Here is an 18,944-nt window from a genome sequence, read left to right as displayed (position 1 = left end):
AAAAAATATTAATACAAAATTATTCAAAGAAATCTTTGTGTTTTATTATATATTTTTTTGTTTTCTTAAGAATTCGAATTCACCGCTATCTCCAAAAAAAAAAACATAAAAAAAATATTACTCATTCATTTTTTCTTTTTAAAATTATTTCCTCAATTCTGTTAACATTTTATTTTTATATTCACTGTGTCAATAAAATATAGGGGGTGTTTTGTGTGTTTTACTTTTTTTTTTTTTAATTTTTGAAGGTTAAGCTAATAACTTTGTGGAATTTATGACCCTTAAAATTTGTAATTATCTTTGGTAGATAAATTATTATATACCTTTTCATTTCAAATACGAAATAAAACACTCTAGTAGAGCGTGACTGAGTAAACACCTACGGAATTTAAACAGATGGAATGCTGTTGCTTTCTACATTCTAGATGCCATAGTTTGAATAGCACAGGATTTTTTTTTTAATGAATACATTTTAAATGAATAATCGTTAACTTTATATTTAAGGCGTAGTTAAATGGGTTTCATAAAAAAAGGTAGGTAGATTGGCATTTCATAATCTAGAATGAAAATGGGAAATATTTTCTTAACATTCAAACTTTAAAGCGATACAAATATCAATATCTGACATTTCAGAGCAAAGAGATTACAAGCTATCGAAGAAGTAGGTCATACGACCTAAAAAAAATATTGATTGCAACTGAAATAAATTGCATTTAAAAAAAATATTGCAACTGAAAAATATTTGCCTTAAAAAAAAATATTTATTGCTTTATTGCAAAAAAAAAAAATTTGCATTAAAAAAATGTAATTGCAGCTGAAAAATATTTGGATTGAAAAAAAAAATTTTATTTCAAATTAAAATATACTAAAAACAAATTGTATCCCAAATAAAAAATTTTCTCAATAGAAAAAAAAAATCAAGGCAAAATTTGTGTGCATTAAATATATTTTCTTAATATTCGTCGAATTTCTTACAAATTTGGGTATCTGACCATACCTACATTAGTTATTTCAACTACCTATACTATTGAACCTTATCTAAGGCCAAAAAGTCAAAACTGTAAGGGATTCGACGAATATTAAAAAAAATATTTAGTACATACATTTTGCATTTATTTTTTTTTAATACAGAAAATGTTTTATTTGTAATATAATTTTTTTGTAATGCAAAATATATTTATTTGCAATAAAAATATTATTTTCAATAAAAATATAATTTTCAATGCAAATATTTTTCAGTTGCAATAACATTTTTTTTAAAGCAATTTTTTTTTCATTATGAATTTGTTTTACTTGCAATAAATGATTTTTTTTAAATTTCAAATGCATTTTTACAACCCTGAATAATAATAACACAACTTTTCTAAAAATAATAATAATGGCCTTCGGCGTAAGGCCATTTTAAACACTTTAATCACTCTAAATATGGTTTTTACAAACTTGTAACAAAAATGACATACGTCTTGACTGTAGAAAATTGTAGAAAATTTTCACAAATAAATAGAAACTTGTAATTTTTTTTTTTTGGTGAAACAGAAACCCACAAGAAAGTTGAAAGCTCACAAATTTGTTACTTGTAAAATACAAGATTTGGTGAAACAGAAAATGGATATTTTCACAAATTTAAAATTGTAGATTACAAGTACAATTTTGTGATCACAAGAAACTGGTGAAACAAAATTAATCGATTTTTTGACAAATATTGTGAAAATTACATGTAATTACAAATTTGTAAGTTGGTGAAATAGGGACCTGGGCCCTATTTCACCAACTACAAGTTACAAGCACAAATTTGTAACTTGTAGATCACAAGTACAAATTTGTAGAATGGAATTCTGTTTCACAAAGTACAAATAAGTAATTCACAAATTTGTGATTATCGAAAAAAAAATTACAACTAACTTTTGAAAACCACAAGTTTGTAGAATTACCGTTTCACCAAATATATTTTATTCTTGTAAACAACAAGTTTATCTCACAAACTTGTAAAGCTCGTTGTAGTCTTAGCGGTGACCGTTGAGTTACTTAACTCATAACGACATAGGTTAAAATTGGTTTCAAATGAAAACTAAGTTGATAACGAGTATGAAAAAATAGGATTGCCATTTTTAAAACTTGAGCTCTTATTTGGCAAACCTATTTTAAACGGAAAATTGTCAAATTACTAATACTGTCATATCTTAGTAGTTTGATCAAATAAGAAAATTGTTTGGGCATGACAAACAAAATTGTAAATATATATTAAGATTTTTTTTTTTGCTGGATTATTTTTATATTTATTATTTTATAATCCATATCCATGGATTTATAAAAGTAAAATAAAAATATTGTTAATCGTGAGGAAAATTAATAAAATAATTTAAATAATGAAGAACTACAAATTTGAGAAATAAAAACAAGCCTCTTTGATCAAAAGAGAACGAATTTTTACATACTTAAGAGGCAGGTTATAGCGATCAGGAAAATGTTTTCAACAGATATTTTGCGATCTTTTCATTCGATTTGAAACACAAATGCTATACCAATTTTTAAAGCATTTGTTTTCCATTACAAATAAAAAAAAAAAACAAATATTTATTACAAATAAAAAAAAATGCGTTAAAAAAATATTGATTGCAACTGAAATAAATTGAATTTAAAAAAAAAATATTGCAACTGAAAAATATTTGCCTTAAAAAAATATTTATTGCTTTTGAAATTAAAAAAAAATCATTTATTGCAAGTAAAAAAATTTTATAATGAAAAAAAAATTGCATTAAAAAAATTTTTATTGCAACTGAAAAATATTTGCATTAAAATAAATATTTATTGCAAATAAAAAAATTTGCATTAAAAAAAGTAATTGTAATTGAAAAATATTTGGATTGAAAATAAAAATTTTATTGCAAATTAAAATATACTAAAAACAAATTGTATCGCAAATTTTCTCAATAGAAAAAAAAAATCAAGGCAAAATGTGTGTGCATTCAATATTTTTTCTTAATAATCGTCGAATTTCTTACAATTTTGGGTATCTGACCATACCTACATTAGTTATTTCAACTACCTATACTATTGAACCTTATCCAAAGCCAAAAAGTCGAAACTGTAAGGGATTCGACGAATGTTAAAAAAAAATATTTAATACACACATTTTGCATTTATTTTTTTTTTTTTAATGCAGAAAATGTTTTATATGTAATATAATTTTTTTGTAATGCAAAATATATTTATTTGCAATAAAAATATTATTTCAATGCAAATATTTTTCAGTTGCAATAACATTTTTTTTAAAGCAAATTTATTTATTTGCAATAAATATTTTTTTAATGCAAATATTTTTCAGTTGCAATAAAAATTTTTTTAATGCAATTTTTTTACTTGCAATAAATGATTTTTTTTTTTTAATTTCAAATGCATTTTTACAACCCTGAATAATAATAACATAGCTTTTCTAAAAATAATAATAATGGCCTTCGGCGTAAGGCCATTTAAAACACTTCAATCACTCTAAATACGGTTTTTACAAACTTGTAGGTAACAAAAATGACATACGTCTTGACTCTTGTAGAAAATTTTCACAAATAAATAGAAACTTGGAACTTTTTTTTTTTTTGGTGAAACAGAAACCCACAAGAAACTTGAAAGCTCACAAATTTGTTACTTGTAAAATACAAGTTTTGGTGAAACAGAAAATGGATATTTTCACAAATTTAAAATTGTAGATTACAAGTACAATTTTGTGATCACAAGAAACTGGTGAAACAAAATTAATCGATTTTTTCACAAATATTGTGAAAATTACATGTATTTACAAATTTGTAAGTTGGTGAAATAGGGCCCTGGTTAATTTCATATACATATACATACTTCATGTAGGTATTGAATAACTTTTTAAAAATAACAGTTCACCTAGTGAAAAAGATTGTTGGTTTACAAAAAGATTATAAAGATTTGTCTCTTGGATTGAAAAAAAAAACATGATTTTGGGCACGAAAACATTAAAACATGATTTTAGTTCAAAAAACATGAAAATCATGCTAAATCATGATTTCAGGCACCCCTTGCATATCTACTAATCTACTAATCCAGCTGTTTCGTGTGATATTAACAAATACGTTACGTGGTGTAATATGCAACCGTGAAATCGCTATTTCGAGTTATTGAATATTTTCATATGAATTCGGGGCGAACAATCTGCTGATATTCGGGCTGGGCCTCGGGGCCTATTCTGGTTCTGTGAAAAAGTGAATCGAATATATTTTCACACTTTCAACTTAAATTCGATTCTCGTTCTGTGAAAATATACAGAAACGTCAAAAATTTTCATAAAAAAAATCCAATGTAAGAACCAAATTCAATAAACTCTAAATAAATACACGAACCAAATTTTACCGACAGTATGAATTCTGTAATTAAAACTGTTATACAGTTTGAGTCGAAACTAAAATATTTGAAGAAGAAGAATCGCATTTTTAGACCAAATAAATCGAAAAAAATTCTGAAACTTAAATATCAGTACCTTAAAGCTTTAAAGGGTATAAAAAGCTTCAATGAACCAAGTGCAAATTTATTATATCATCCTGTTAAAATGCGAAATATGCCAAGATAATAACATAATGAAGAGTTGTATTAAAGTAGATATCCAGGATCCAGCATAAGACTTCAGACGTAACTATTGAGATGGGACTTACTTTGTTTAGCCTGCCTGCATTTGTATTATGGATCCGGACTTCAACCAAAAGCAAACAAAACACTAAAAAAATGTCTCTTAATTTCAACAGATCTAGAGTTATTTATTTCGATGCGCTGAATCCTAATCCAAGGTCCGTTTGACCCCATCAGGTCCTGGTATGGGAAAATGTGCAACAAAAAAAAAATACTAAGATTTAACGCCTCGAAATACATAATCTATGGTGGGTCTAATTCGCTTTACACGCCTCCTTTTTTGTGTTGGGTTGTGATATTGCTAAAATAAGTGAAATAAGAAATGACACGCTCCCAAAATTAATATGTGTCACAGGCGCTAGAATTTTACTAACCTCTAATAAAAGGTACCTACCTATCTTAATTTTAAATTGAGATTAAAATGTGTAGGTATGTATAAATATAAAGGTTAAAGAAAGATTAAAATCATCAAATGATTCTTTTTTATTTTAAAACAAATAAATGCTCTGCTCATTATTATAAGATTATTATCTAAAAATCAGAATCAATTTCTGTTTTAACAACAACTTTATCGTTTGTTAATTTTGCAATTTTTATCTGACGCAACTTAATTTTAGTTTCGTAATCTGCTTTTTGAGCCTTCAACAAGCCCATCCGTGCCTCATGTTCCTTCCGTTGCTGACTCAATCGTGCTTCATGTTCGATTTCACGCATTTCCAACTGTCTTTCAATCAATTTGATTTTCAAATGTTTTAATGTATCATCTTTATCGCCACTATTATTTGATGATGATGTTGTCGATGGTGGTCGTTTAAATTGATGCTTATTCGATTTACGTGGCACAGAAGGTTTATGTTGCGACCAGGATTCACTTGTCGATTGTTCAGTGTCAGCGATATCATATTCATGAAATTGGATTGTTGGAATATTCATTGGATTGGGAGGATTTTCAGAATAATCAGAGTATTCAAGAAATAAAGGTTTAACATCTTCAGGTTCAGGCATTGTAAGTGATCCCTCATCATCGGCCCCATCATCCTCTTCATCATCATCAAATGTTGATGTATTACTTTGCTTTGAAAGTGATATATATTTCGACACTTGAAACATTCTTGGATTTCTTGGGCGCCAATCTGGTATTTCCATTACATTTAATTTTTCTTTTTCAGCTGCATATTCTTTCCGAAGCATTGTTTTTATATTTGTGTATTTGTCCTTGAGGACTTTGCTGTTGCGGGACTGCAAAAAAATAAATAAATACAAATTTAATACAACATATTATAATAAAGTTAATTTAGACTTACATTATTCGGACATAATGAGTTGAATTCATTTGCAATTTCAATCCAAATTCGCTTTTTTTCTTTCAGTATGGCCGAATCAACTCTTTTACATTCAATAATGTTTATGCGTTTTAAAATGCATCGCATTAGAATTTCTTCTTCAGTATCCGAAAAATTTGATGTACGAGTACGTGGGGGTTTTTTGATCATTTTGTTAACCTAAAAAATAAAACAACAATTGGTAATTAATTGGTTATCGATAATAGAGGATTGATCAATATTTCAAATGACTACATTTTAGGGCCTAGTTTTTTTGTATTCAAGTAAATACCTAAGACCAGAGATAACTTTTGTAGTTAGACCCCTTTATCTTGCTTTAAAATTTTAGTGTGTATTTTTTATTATTTATTTTTAAATAATTTTGGGTTTATAATTTAGTGATACAGTATTTTCAGAGCCGTTCTATGTAAATATATTAAAAAATGTATAGTTTCTAACTTTTGTCTCGAGAGGGCGCCATATAAAATTAAATAAGATGCCACATAACCTATAACCAGCGGACAAAAAAAACGCTTCCAACGTTACCTTACTTGTTAAACTACGATAAGTGATTTAGAAGCCATGGTGCCATAGATAAACTGTACATACATCGTACTAAGTTAAAAAATTAGCTTTGAAAACTGATAATAAGATAAATTTTGTATGAATAAAATAAAGATACAAAACAGAAAAAAAAAAATTTATTCAATTTTACAAAAATTGATTGATATACAGGGTGTCCCACAGTCACCGCCCCAAATGAAAACCATGGATTCCTGAGGTCATTTTAAGTCGAAAAACTTAAAAGGTAATTTTCTCGTTTTCGTCCCGTTTTCTAGTTACCACGGTTTTTATGATTGGCCTTATCTTTGCCAAACTACGTTTTATTCGAAAGATTTTTTTTACAACCAATCAAGAATTTATTACAGTTTTAGTTTGTCTCAAAACTTTTTTTTTTGCGGACAATCGTTTCCCCACAATTTTCTTCGTTTTTTAAGTTGTTTTTTTACACTTTCATATCATTTAAGTCAAAAAACACGTTAATGAGTATTAAATTTTTGTGCTTTTTATTAAAGCCCAGTTTATTTTCATAAAAAAAAGTTTTATTTCATAAAAGAAGTTACTGAAAGTAATTTAAAAAAATAAACATACTGAGTGAATTAAAAAAAAAATATTTTTAAATAAAAAAATTAATTTAAATGAATTGAAACTTTTTCTGATCTTTATCTATTTATTAGGGAACAGCTCCGATTTTGACGATTTTTTTTCATGCGTCGTTAATTAAAAATACTTTAACTTATATAGGTTAAAAATTGAAGCTGTGATAATTACCGTTCGATTAAGCTGATGTCACACACCATGAAGATCGTTGAGCGAGTCTTGGGTAGCCGACTGCGAAAAATAATAAGGCTATCTGATGACCAGTGCGGGTTTGTTGCGGGTAAATCAACCACAGATGCAATCCAGAGTATAAGAATCATTATGGAAAAACATCGAGATTCCTTGGAGGATTTGCATGTGGTATTGGTTGATTTTGAAAAAGCATTCGATCGACAACCACGAGATCTGATATGGGTGGCCCTCAGACAACGAGGAGTTCCGGAAACCTATGTGCGGATAATTATGGACATGTATGATGGAGCAGTAACTAAAGTAAGATGTGCAGCTGGAGTCACCGAAGAATTCGAAATCACAGTAGGTGTACACCAGGGAAGCGTCTTGAGTCCTCTGCTCTTTATTACCGTTCTTGATTACCTGCTTGAAGGCAAAGTGACGGACCCAAAAGTGCATCAGTTATTCTTTGCTGACGATGGAGCCATCATAAGTGAAGACCCGATATCCCTGCAACGAGCACTTGATGTATGGGTGGATGTTCTAGAAGGTAGTGGGTACCGCATAAGCGCGAAAAAGACAGAATACCTATGCTGCCCATTTTCTGATCCACACAGGCCTATTCCTGACATTTATTTGAATGGTGTAGTGCTTCCCAAGTGTGAAAAGTTTAAATATCTGGGGTCTATGATAAATAACGAAGGTACTTGTGATGACGATATCAATCATCGCGTAAGCGTAGGGTGGATGAAGTGGCGGGAAAATTCTGCCATCTTCTGTGATCGAAAAATGCCCCCTAAGCTGAAAGGAAGACTCTACACCGCAGTTGTGCGTCCAGCACTCACATACGGTTCACAATGTTGGACAATGTACAAAAAGTATGAGAGTAAGTTAACGGCAGCTGAGATGAAGATGCTTCGTATGACAGCAGGAGTAACAAAGCTTGATAGAATTAGAAGTACGAAGATCCGAGGAAGCCTTCATGTTAAAAACACCATCTCCCAAAAAATTGAACACGACCGACTCAGTTGGTATTGCCATGTTCAAAGGAGAGATCCTGAGAACCCCGTCAAAAAAGCAATATCATACAACGTTCCAACACGAAATAAAAAGAAAGGTAGGCCTAAAAACTCCTGGTACAAGCAAATGCAAAACCACCAGCATTCAGTTGGCCTTAGAAATGGAACAATACAAAACCGGGAGGCTTGCCGCCGATTTCTGAGGTCAACCCGGCGAACCCCACAGGCGGATCACTAGTGTGAAGCAGTTACGTGGGATAGTTATGATCCCCTCGACATCGAGATCATAACAGCGCCGAGAAAAAGGAAGAAGAAGAAGGTTAAAAATTGCCGATTTTGAACAAAACCATTGTCAAGGTAATTTAGTGAAAACAAGATTTATGGGAGTAAGCAATTTTCTTTTAAACTTTTTTGTAATAAAATATGATTTCTTTTGTAATTTTTTGACCATAGAGAACCTGCACACTACAGACTTTCTATCGGTCGGGTCGCTAGGAAACATTTTAGTTTGAAGGCAATTGTGTAGCAAAACAAACTTTTTTTCGAACAAACAAACTTTTTGATCGGCCGATACTTAATCGTTGTAGTGTGCGCACTTTCATACATTTTGATACTGATTAAGAGACCGACTAAACTGTCGGCCGATAGAAAGTTTGTAGTGTGCGGGGGCTCTAAATATTACACAGGTCGACAAAAATAAAAATATTTTTTGTGCTTGAGTTTAATTTGCACTTTTTGGGTTCATGGTAAACCAAAACAATAGATAATCACCCTTTTCCCTCCTTAGATTTGCTTTTGTAGTGTTGGGAGCAAAAATACAATATTCATACAGTGTGAGCTTAACTCGAGTTTTATGAGCTATAGTCGAAGAACCGTGCATTGTAAAAAAAAAAACTGTTAAGGTATAAAATGTAGATAATTTAAAGCTCTACATTTTTGTCTCAGCAGTTTATTCGAATTAAATTATAAGAAAAAAGTTATGGTGGATACAAGGGTTTTTTGCTCTGAAAAACCCTGTTTTGTTGAGTTCAAACAGTAATATTTTTTGATCTAACTTCAACTTTATAAACTTTTATACTTTTTTGAAAACTGCAATACCGGGACAAGTTTTAAAAATAATAAACCAGAGTCACACCATACAAATTTTTTTCGTCTTGTTGCTCTGAAATAATAGTAAGTTTTTATAAAACTTGGAACTGTTTATTAATTTGCAGAAAAATGGCGTATGAAATAGAAAATATTTTTATTAATTAATTTTTTCTTATTATTAGGCAATGTTTTAGTGAAAGAATTGCAAAAAAACAAAAATCAATTATGGGTATAGGAAGCAAAATACTGTTCCAAAGTAAGGATTTTTCGAAATTTCACAAGAACTGCATATTTAATCGAAAACCGTAAGGACTTGGAATGAACAAGTTACCAAATTATGAGAGATCTTACGAGATTTTGCCTTTCAGCATATTTCGTTTGATCCATTACTTTTTAGACACCCTGTATAATGCAACAAAATAATAAAAAAAAATATGCAAAAAATTAATTTAATTTTTCAATAAATAAAGAATTTCAATATGAACTATGCAAAAAAATTAATTTAATTTTTCAATATGAACTAATTTGGCTACAGTTTGGATACAGTTATTTGTGAAAGCAGTCATTTTTGTATAATAATTACTTTTATCATAAATATTGAAAATAGAAGGTATCAAATAATGCCTCAAACTCCCATTTGACAAAAATTCGAACAAAACGAAAATTTCGATTTAATTTTTCTTTTTTCTTCTTAAATTGTTTTTTTTTTTTTTTATTTTTCGGAATATGAATATGAAAATAGTATTTAAATGAAGAAAACAAAACAAAAATCAGCCAAATTGGTTAAGACGTTCTCGAGTTTTTGCCAAAATTACGCACGACAATTTTTGTAAAAGACAGATTTACTTGAAATTGCTCTGCTGACTATATGAGCACATTAAAATCATCATAATCATATCATAATTTCATAGTCACAACCCAAGCACAAATTTCGTGTTGACCTGTGTTATAAGTTGAAATCCCATGAGAAAAAGGTTATAAATATTACAGTTTTGAAAAAAAGAGTTAAAATTAACATCAATTTCATTGAATTTTTTTTTATAAAAACTGAATTTTTGTATTGAAATAATTGATTTTCTCTAAGATTTTGACAAATAAATAAGAACTTCAAACTTTCACTAGGTATTTGACCAACAATTAGGGCTATTGAATGAAGAAAAAATAACTTTATATTTAAATGTTGAACTTTGAATTTATTTTTTTTCAAAAACTTCTATAAAAAAAGTTAATCGAAAATGAAATACTTTTTATTTTTTTTTTTCATAATCTGTATTACATATTGACATTTGCTTTTATGAATTCAAATAACAATTAATATGGCCAAAAAATTTTGAAAAATAAATGCATATATATTATTAAGAAAAAGTTTTAAAAACCACATGTTAAAATTTTTTCAATACATTTTTTTTTTTTCAAAATTCTGAGTTTGAGGACCAGTTTTTCAAAAACACTTTTTACTTAATTTTAATTTTAAAAATAGGATTTAATTTCTGGCTTTTTAAAATTGTGTATTTAAATATTGTAGGTGCTGCCGTTGCGTTCAAATATTTTTTTTTTTTGTATTTGAAATCAATTTGTGAGAAAATTGCATTTATCGCTTAAACGATGGCAGATTGTTTTTAATAAAAGTTTAAGTTTCTAATAAAATTAAATTAAAAATATTCTTTTCTTTATTGTTTAATATGCTTCAGTTTGCTTAACTTTTGCATTATTTTATGTATATTAAAAAATATTTAAAAAAAAAGTTCCTAAACGATTTTCAAAAATAAGAGCAAGAACGTGCAACGCAGTCTGGCATTTTATTTTTTTCAGAATTTTACGAAAAAAATAAACCTGGGTGCACAGCACACACACAAAATAATAACTGATTCCACAATCAAACAAAAAACACACATTACTCTATTAAAAAAAAGAAAAACGAAGAACCCAGCTGATTTATGCATATTATTTGTTTCGACTTCCCAAACGAGTTCACCCAAAACTATCTCATCTGCATTACGATAAACGATACGTGATGCGATATCTACATAATATTTTTCACTTCCGATAGAATTGTTTAAAGAGGTTTTAAACTAAGATAAATGTTAAATAGGAATTCGTTCCTAATGAACTGAATTAATGGCAGCCGGGTTTTTTTTTTTATTAACCGATAACTTTTTAAAATTTGCGCCATTTATCTTTCGCTTTTACCTTAATTAAAATAGTTTTAAAATAGAATAAAAATTGACGACAAACTTAAATGCATTCATTCCTATTTAACAAGAATGTTTTATTTCCTAAAAATTTACTAACAAAGGTGCATTTCAAAGCATAATTTTAACAAAATGGGTGAAAACGTGGAAAACTGCTTTTTTTTAGTACTAAATACAACAACAAAAATCTTACGTTGTTGTTGTTTACAATAAAAGATAGAAAAATGATTTTTAAAATTGGGCGATATGACAGCTGCGCGAACTGCCTTATCATCAAATTAAAAAAAATGCAATTCTACCGTCAGAAGACTATCTATATTATTTTACTTATTTTAACTAAACACAAACCATTTTCATTATACGTTAAGAGTTTTCGATATGGTGAATCTCGTCACTACGTAAATAAAATACTTTATAAGTTATGACGTAATTTATTTATATTAAATTCTAACGTGACGGGACGAACTCACGAACACGAACTTATCACTTCGATTCTAAAATAAACTCTAAGAAAAACTCTCAAGAGAGTAAAAAGGGCGCATGTTCCTTTTTTTTTAGTTTATCTAGGATGTATTTAGGGGGAATAAATGCAGCGTTGCCACCTCACTGAAAAAGGCGAATTTGAAATGATGGAAATAGTGGAATAGATTAACATGAACAAGTGAAAAATATATTTTGCATTAGCATAGCGATTTTTTTTGGATGAAAGAAGACTCTTAAAGTGAAGCAGAAATAAAAAAATTGGTAATTAGTGCGAAGCAGGGAGGAAATTTTAGATTTTGCAAAGTGGTATCGAGGAGGGCGATACTTAATAAATAACTTATAATAAATTAATTTAAGTAATTGTTCGAAAAAAATAGTTAAGTAAAAAAAGGCTTACAGCAAATTTGTAGATATGAGCATTTCTAAATAAATAAAAAGGATCTAGTTAAATTTCAACAAAGTGGCAATACTGCCCTCTACTTATACTGTACTGTGGTTATGTATAAGTTGGTTAAGGGATAATTTTATTTTGTCCGTATTGTTAATAATTGTTCTGCCATCGCATCGGTTTCTTTATAATAAGGGTTAGGTATGATATTCTTCGTTTTTATTACGTTATCAATAAAAATATGTATGAACACAAAAATGTAGAGTTAAATTCAAATATTTGTTGTTGGTTTATGGCTTAACTGTGCCATGGAAAAAATGGGTGAAAATATACATGTAAAGAAGTTTTTTTAATGAAAAAAAACAGGAATATTTAAATTTAACATTTTTTCTGCTCTCTGCTTTATGAATTGCATAGCAAAGGATTTAACGCTAGTGGATATGGCGTGTCGAAAAAAATAAAATCGCGGTTAAACACAAAAAAATTTTATTTACTTTAAGCTGTCTCAAATGACTAGGTCCTCCATTGAAATTGAGAGTATCAAAGAATCCATGTAAGGAAAGAAAATCTATGCACTTAAATAATTTTGACTTCTCGTTAACGACGCAACCGATTTCAATAATCTTTTTTTATTTTATAGTAGGTACAGGTTAAATAGGCATTAAAAAATAAGATGTTACACTCATGAAACTTGGCAAAAAGTTTACTTTTAAAATAAGAACCAAGGATAAAAAAAGTCTAGTAGTAGAGATAGAAAAAAAAGTTGTATAGCAGAGTTGTAGAGAATTTAAAGGTGAATAATCTTTTCTCGGAACGTTTTTTCATAATTTTGATAAAAAGTCCTCAAAACTTTAAAATTGTCATTTTTTCGTTTTTTTTTACTTTTTTGGCTTGCAACTTTTTTAATAGTCAGAATATCGAAAAAGTGTTCTTAACATAAAAGACGCGAAATTTTATTGCTTACGTTTCTTGTATACACAACTTTTATGTAGAATAAATAGAAATCGAGATATTCAACAAAAACTAAAATCCAAGATGGCGGCCGAAAGGTGAATTTCGCGAGTGCGAAAAATCAGGGTAATGATATTCAGCCAATGCTCTATCGAATGAGCAAAAAAAATTTGGGGGTGGTACAAACTGCTGGGTCAAATTATAAATGCACTGGACTATATTGTTAATAATTGTTCTGTCATCGCATCGGTTTCTTAATATAAGGGTTAGGTATGATATTCTTCGTTTTTATTACGTTATCAATAAAAATATGTATGAACACAAAAATGTAGAGTTAAATTCAAATATTTGTTGTTGGTTTATGGCTTAACTGTGCCATGGAGAAAATGGGTGAAAATATACATGTAAAGAAGTTTTTTTAATGAAAAAAAAACAGGAATATTTAAATTTAACATTTTTTCTGCTCTCTGCTTTATGAATTACATAGCAAAGGATTTAACGCTAGTGGATATGGCGTGTCGAAAAAAAAATAAAATCGCGGTTAAACACAAAAAAATTGTATTTACTTTAAGCTGTCTCAAATGACTGTAGGTCCTCCATTGAAATTGAGAGTATCAAAGAATCCAAGTAAGGAAAGAAAATCTATGCACTTAAATAATTTTGACTTCTCGTTAACGACGCAACCGATTTCAATAAACTTTTTTATTTAATAGTTGGTACAGGTAAAATAGGCATTAAAAAATAAGATGTTACACTAATGAAACTTGGCAAAAAGTTTGCTTTTAAAATAAGAATCAAGGATAAAAAAAAGACTTTAAGAAAATATTGGATGGAAGGGTGTTTTTTTTTCCAAGAGACAGTGAAATATAAAATTGATCCTAAAAAGCCAATGATTCATTTAATTTTTGGTTTCGATGACAAATTGAACGTTTATACTTAAGTTCTTAGACGTTTTGCAAGAATTATTGGCTTTTTGGGATCAATTACACATTTTTTTATGAAAACTCTTTATTCTTGCTTTTCATCCCAAATTTCATTAGGCGGTGACCCATCATTTTTGTTTTCACTCAAAAAGGACACCCTTTTAACGATGAAATTCGTATAGACTTTAGATTCTTGTTTTTAATTTCCAAAGTAACATAATTGCTGAATTTCAATAGGTTAGTACTAGTATTAGTCTAGTATTTCTCTACGCCAAAAAAAAACACTCTTTCCCATGAAAAAAATGTATAAACTTATTTTATTCGTAATTCCCATAGGAAAGACAACATTTTTAATAAATTTCGTGAGTGTAGCTTTTATCCCATTGGTTTTATCGGTCTTATCGTGGATTTTCCTTATTTAAAAAAAAACACCCTTTTACATAAAATATTTGTATAGACTGCTTAGATTCTTGGTTTCTGTTATAATTAAAACATATGTACCGATTTTTGTTGGTGTAACACTTTTTTCCCAGTTTTTGTGGTATTAATTCCGAATTTCATCACATCTTTAAAAAAAAAAAAACACCCTTTTACTCAAGATAATTTTGTAGACTTTTTAGATTCTTAACTCTTATAAAAAACGAAACTTTTTCACTAAGTTTAAAAAATTTATAAAATGTACGTCAGATGTTACGATACCTACCTTTCTAACCCATCAAAAAAACACCCTTTCACAAAAATATTTTTAGAAATTTTATAACTCCTTTGTGCCTGCTTTATCTAAAACATTCATACCGAATTTCATTATTGTATCTTGTTTTTCACATGGGTTTCGATTATATTTACCTATTGAAAGTCAAAAAACAAACACCCTTGTTTTTAATCGGCCATAATTTTTTTTAAGAGCAATCGTATTGACTTTATTTTTATGTCATTTGATTCAGCATCAAAAAATATATTAAAAACATGTGTCATATGATGATATTCTACAAACAATTTTTTTTACTATATTTTTGCCCGCGAAAAAACACCCTTCCACCAATTTTTTTCTTATAGACTTTTTTAATCCTGAGTGTAACAATTTTTTTTTTATTTTTCAGTTTATTTAAAGGAGAATTTCAAGATAAAGATAAAGAGACATTTTGGTATTGGGACTTGGGAAATAGCTTTCCATGCCATCTACCACTTGGAGCGACAACCTCAAAATGATATACATAGATTTTTTTCGATTTGCCGTTCAATGTAGTTTCCATAAGAAAAAAACAAAAAAGACCGCGAAAGACATTTATTTTACGAATTAATTTTATATGAACGAGTATCAATTTTATGATTGTAAAATTATAATAATATGTGTTTATATCTAAATCAGGGGTCGAACTACGGCATATGTACGTACGTTAACGTATTGAAGCTTTATGTCTATACCATTTTCTTCTGATTAAATAGAGAGAGCAATAGTCAAAACGTTAACGAATTTATGCCGCAGTTCGACCCCAGATTTAAAATATATCAAAAAGTATAATAATACCTGTGTAATTTGTCTTCAAAAAGTGTAGATAATCGCCAAACAACAACAAATACTACAAAAAAATAAAGAAACTGTTTTGGTCTAATTTTTTTCAAAATTGTTGAAAAAAAAGTGCTTACCTACTATTATTTGTGAAAAAGCAAAACAAATAAAAGAATAATTTAATAATTTCTATATTTTGTATGGTATTTTTGGTTGTTTTCAGGCGATTGACGTGCTTCCAAGTGTCAATCAAATCCAATTAAAAAAAAAATCAAAATATAGAGAAATACGAGTTACAGAAGTTCAACTAAGTCCCAGGCTACTAATGGACTGCCTAGGAATCAAGGCAGGCTAGTGCAGTGACTACAAGATAGCCTTCTTAGGCGCCCATTAACGGTTCGAAATCAACGAGTGTGAAAAAGAGAAATAACCTCTTTCAAAGAAGCTTTGCCCATTCTCAAAACAAAAATTTTAAGCGGCTATCCCCTGCGAGCGAGGTAACTTGCCGAAACATCGTAGTGCATTTTTTTTACACTACGGTTCATTGAATTAGAGTCATGTACATTTTTTTTAGTACTTAGTTGGGCAAAAAATTAATATTTGCTTTAAAACTGATGCAGCTGAGTTAAAATTTTTGAATGCATTTGGTAGCAGGGTTATTCAAGGTACCGTAACAAAAGAAAAAAATGAGAAAAATTAAGATTTGTAGTCACGGCACATGAAAAACCGTCACAGGGTGACCATTTTTTCGACTTTTTTTCAAATGCCCATAACTCACAAAATGTATGGCTGCGATTTTTTTTATTATTTTTCTGATAACTTTCACCACCTACCCTATCTACCGTTTTCGTTTCGACGTTAACTTTTGGGACACCCTGTATAATCTTTAATTGAAAAACTTGAAAAATACCTCAAAACACCTGTGAAGATTTGTTGCCTATGACCAGCCAGCAGTAGAGGAAGTACCGTATTCTCAGTTTGAAATTTCGACATGGTTGGCTTTAAAAAATTCTTACTTTTTTTGTAGGCATGGTAGAAATATGATTGAAGCGTCATATAAAAGGTGAAATAATAATGATATAAAATTTATTATAGGTTGTCTTTTAGAAAATGGATTTAATGGCGTTAGAAGAGAAAAGAGATTGATTGTTTCGCTTTTTTTATGAAAACTAATTGGGTTAAAAAATTCTAGCTCTTTTTGTAGATGTTGTATAGACATGGTCGATATAAATATTTTGAGCTGAAACAATAAGCTTTCAGATGGTATTAAATTTATTGTAGGTTGTCATTTAAAAAAGTGATGGAATAAAAAAAAGTTATATTTTTTCGATTTTTTTAAATGATTTTGAAGATGAATTGCACACGTGATTTTTTTTTTTTTTTTTTTGTTATAACTTTTGAACTAAGGGTGGGCTAACGAAAAAAAGTGATGTAATTTGTCAAAATTATTATGGTTACTTGGACAATTTTTACACTGAAAAAAAAAAAACAAATTTTTATTTTTAAGAGGTTGGTAATGTGAAAAAAGTTTTTTTTTTGTCATAATTTTTGAATTAAGGTTGGGCCAACAAAAAAAATGATGTAATTTGTTGGAATCACCAAGGTTAGTTCAGAAAAGTCTAAAAAGTTCTTTTCGTAATGAAAAAAAACTTCACACCATTTTATATTTATTGTTACTTTTGAAAAATGTTTGGATATATTTTACTAAGCATGTAGCTTTTCTAGGTGCTTATATGGCAAACCAAAAAATCAATAATTTTTACACTCTTGAAAAAATATTTGTATGTTGTAGTTTTTAAGGTGAAACGAAACAGGAATGTTATATGGCCTACATTCAATCAAGTTAAAATTCTCAATGTAAAAAATAACATTTAAGGCGCAATTCAAACACCAGTCGATTTAATTGTTCTTAATTATAACTTTTAAAAAGGTCACTGTGGTGTATGCGTCTTTTTTTTTTGTGTGGTGGATAAAAACTAATTCTTCTATCATTTTTAACTAGGCGTAGGATAGCGAAAATAAAAGTTGGGATATCCTGGGCTAACCTTGGGCAAACAAACCATGATTTTAAACTAAAGATTTTTTCAAAGGGAAAAAATCGGTTTCTGATATGAAAAAAAGTTTTTTTTGCATCTTTTGGGAAAAAAAATGGAATAAAGAGAAAAAAAAGTTGGACTATCTCTTGGGCTAACGTTGGGCAAACGAACCAGGCAGGTTAGTAAAAAAAATTTCATTTGGGGGTGCCAACTTCACATATCCCATAAGATTTACATGGAACATCATAATTCTAAGCAAGGGGAATGTTCTAATAGTGACTGTCACCCGAAACACTCTTTTTCAATTACGTACAGCAAAAAAAAAAAATCACATATGTATGTATGTACAAATGTACATAGTTCTTAATAGTAAAAATATCAAGCATTGGTCAATACGCTCTTTGACAGTAACAGTAACTAATTAAACTGAGTTTTTGTATATTTGTCACGGGTGGGATCAGAATCACCATGATCTTCTATAATTACTTAACTATTTATTATTCTTAACTATGTAGGTATTATTATTTCGTAAAAAATAAGAAACAAATTTGTTTTACACTAAAGTTTTATTTAAGCACTTTATAAAGGTCTCCCTAAACGAACAATTGAATTACTTTGCAAAAGTGATAAGCTTATAATTTCACTGGTATATTACTCAAGTTACGAGTCTTAAATAAATAAAATTGAATACCTTCATAGATTGTCTAATAATTTCGTATCATTTCTTTAAAAAAATCATACATTTCTATTCAATTTCAGCTTTTTGCCAGTAGCATTTTTTAATATTATTTCATTTTGTTTTGAACTTAGAAATTCTTTCAATCTTGTTCGTTTCGTCAACAAACGACAACGCCAAACAAACAACTAACTGCTAATTTCAGCTTTTGAGTATCTCTGGTTTCAATATTTATAACTTTTTATCCATTTTTCCTTTTCCAAAGTTCCCACAAAAGCAGCAATTCTCTCGAACAGAAATAAAATTTAGCTCAACTTTTTCAATAGAAAGAGTCAGAGAAGAGAGATACACAGAAACCCTAGGAACTTTCAGTTTG

At 28.9% G+C, this 18,944-nt stretch overlaps 1 protein-coding gene across 1 annotated transcript; it reads right to left on the bottom strand.

Annotated features, from left to right (window-relative positions):
* Window positions 1-5,106: 5,106 nt before the first annotated feature.
* LOC129906485 (myb/SANT-like DNA-binding domain-containing protein 3) lies at window positions 5,107-18,656 on the bottom strand. The gene is made up of 3 exons (XM_055982266.1): window positions 18,584-18,656; window positions 5,952-6,149; window positions 5,107-5,886 (listed from the first exon to the last, which is right to left on the bottom strand). The coding sequence occupies exons 1-3, from the start codon at window positions 18,587-18,589 to the stop codon at window positions 5,179-5,181; spliced, it is 912 nt and encodes a 303-aa protein (XP_055838241.1). The 5' UTR covers window positions 18,590-18,656; the 3' UTR covers window positions 5,107-5,178.
* Window positions 18,657-18,944: the final 288 nt, after the last annotated feature.

The sequence above is a fragment of the Episyrphus balteatus genome, chromosome 1 (genome assembly GCF_945859705.1).
Source record: "Episyrphus balteatus chromosome 1, idEpiBalt1.1, whole genome shotgun sequence".
In the NCBI taxonomy this organism is placed as follows: Eukaryota; Metazoa; Arthropoda; class Insecta; order Diptera; family Syrphidae; genus Episyrphus; species Episyrphus balteatus.
The sequence above is the reverse complement of the archived record's forward strand: the minus strand, read 5'-3'. Positions and strand labels throughout refer to the sequence as shown.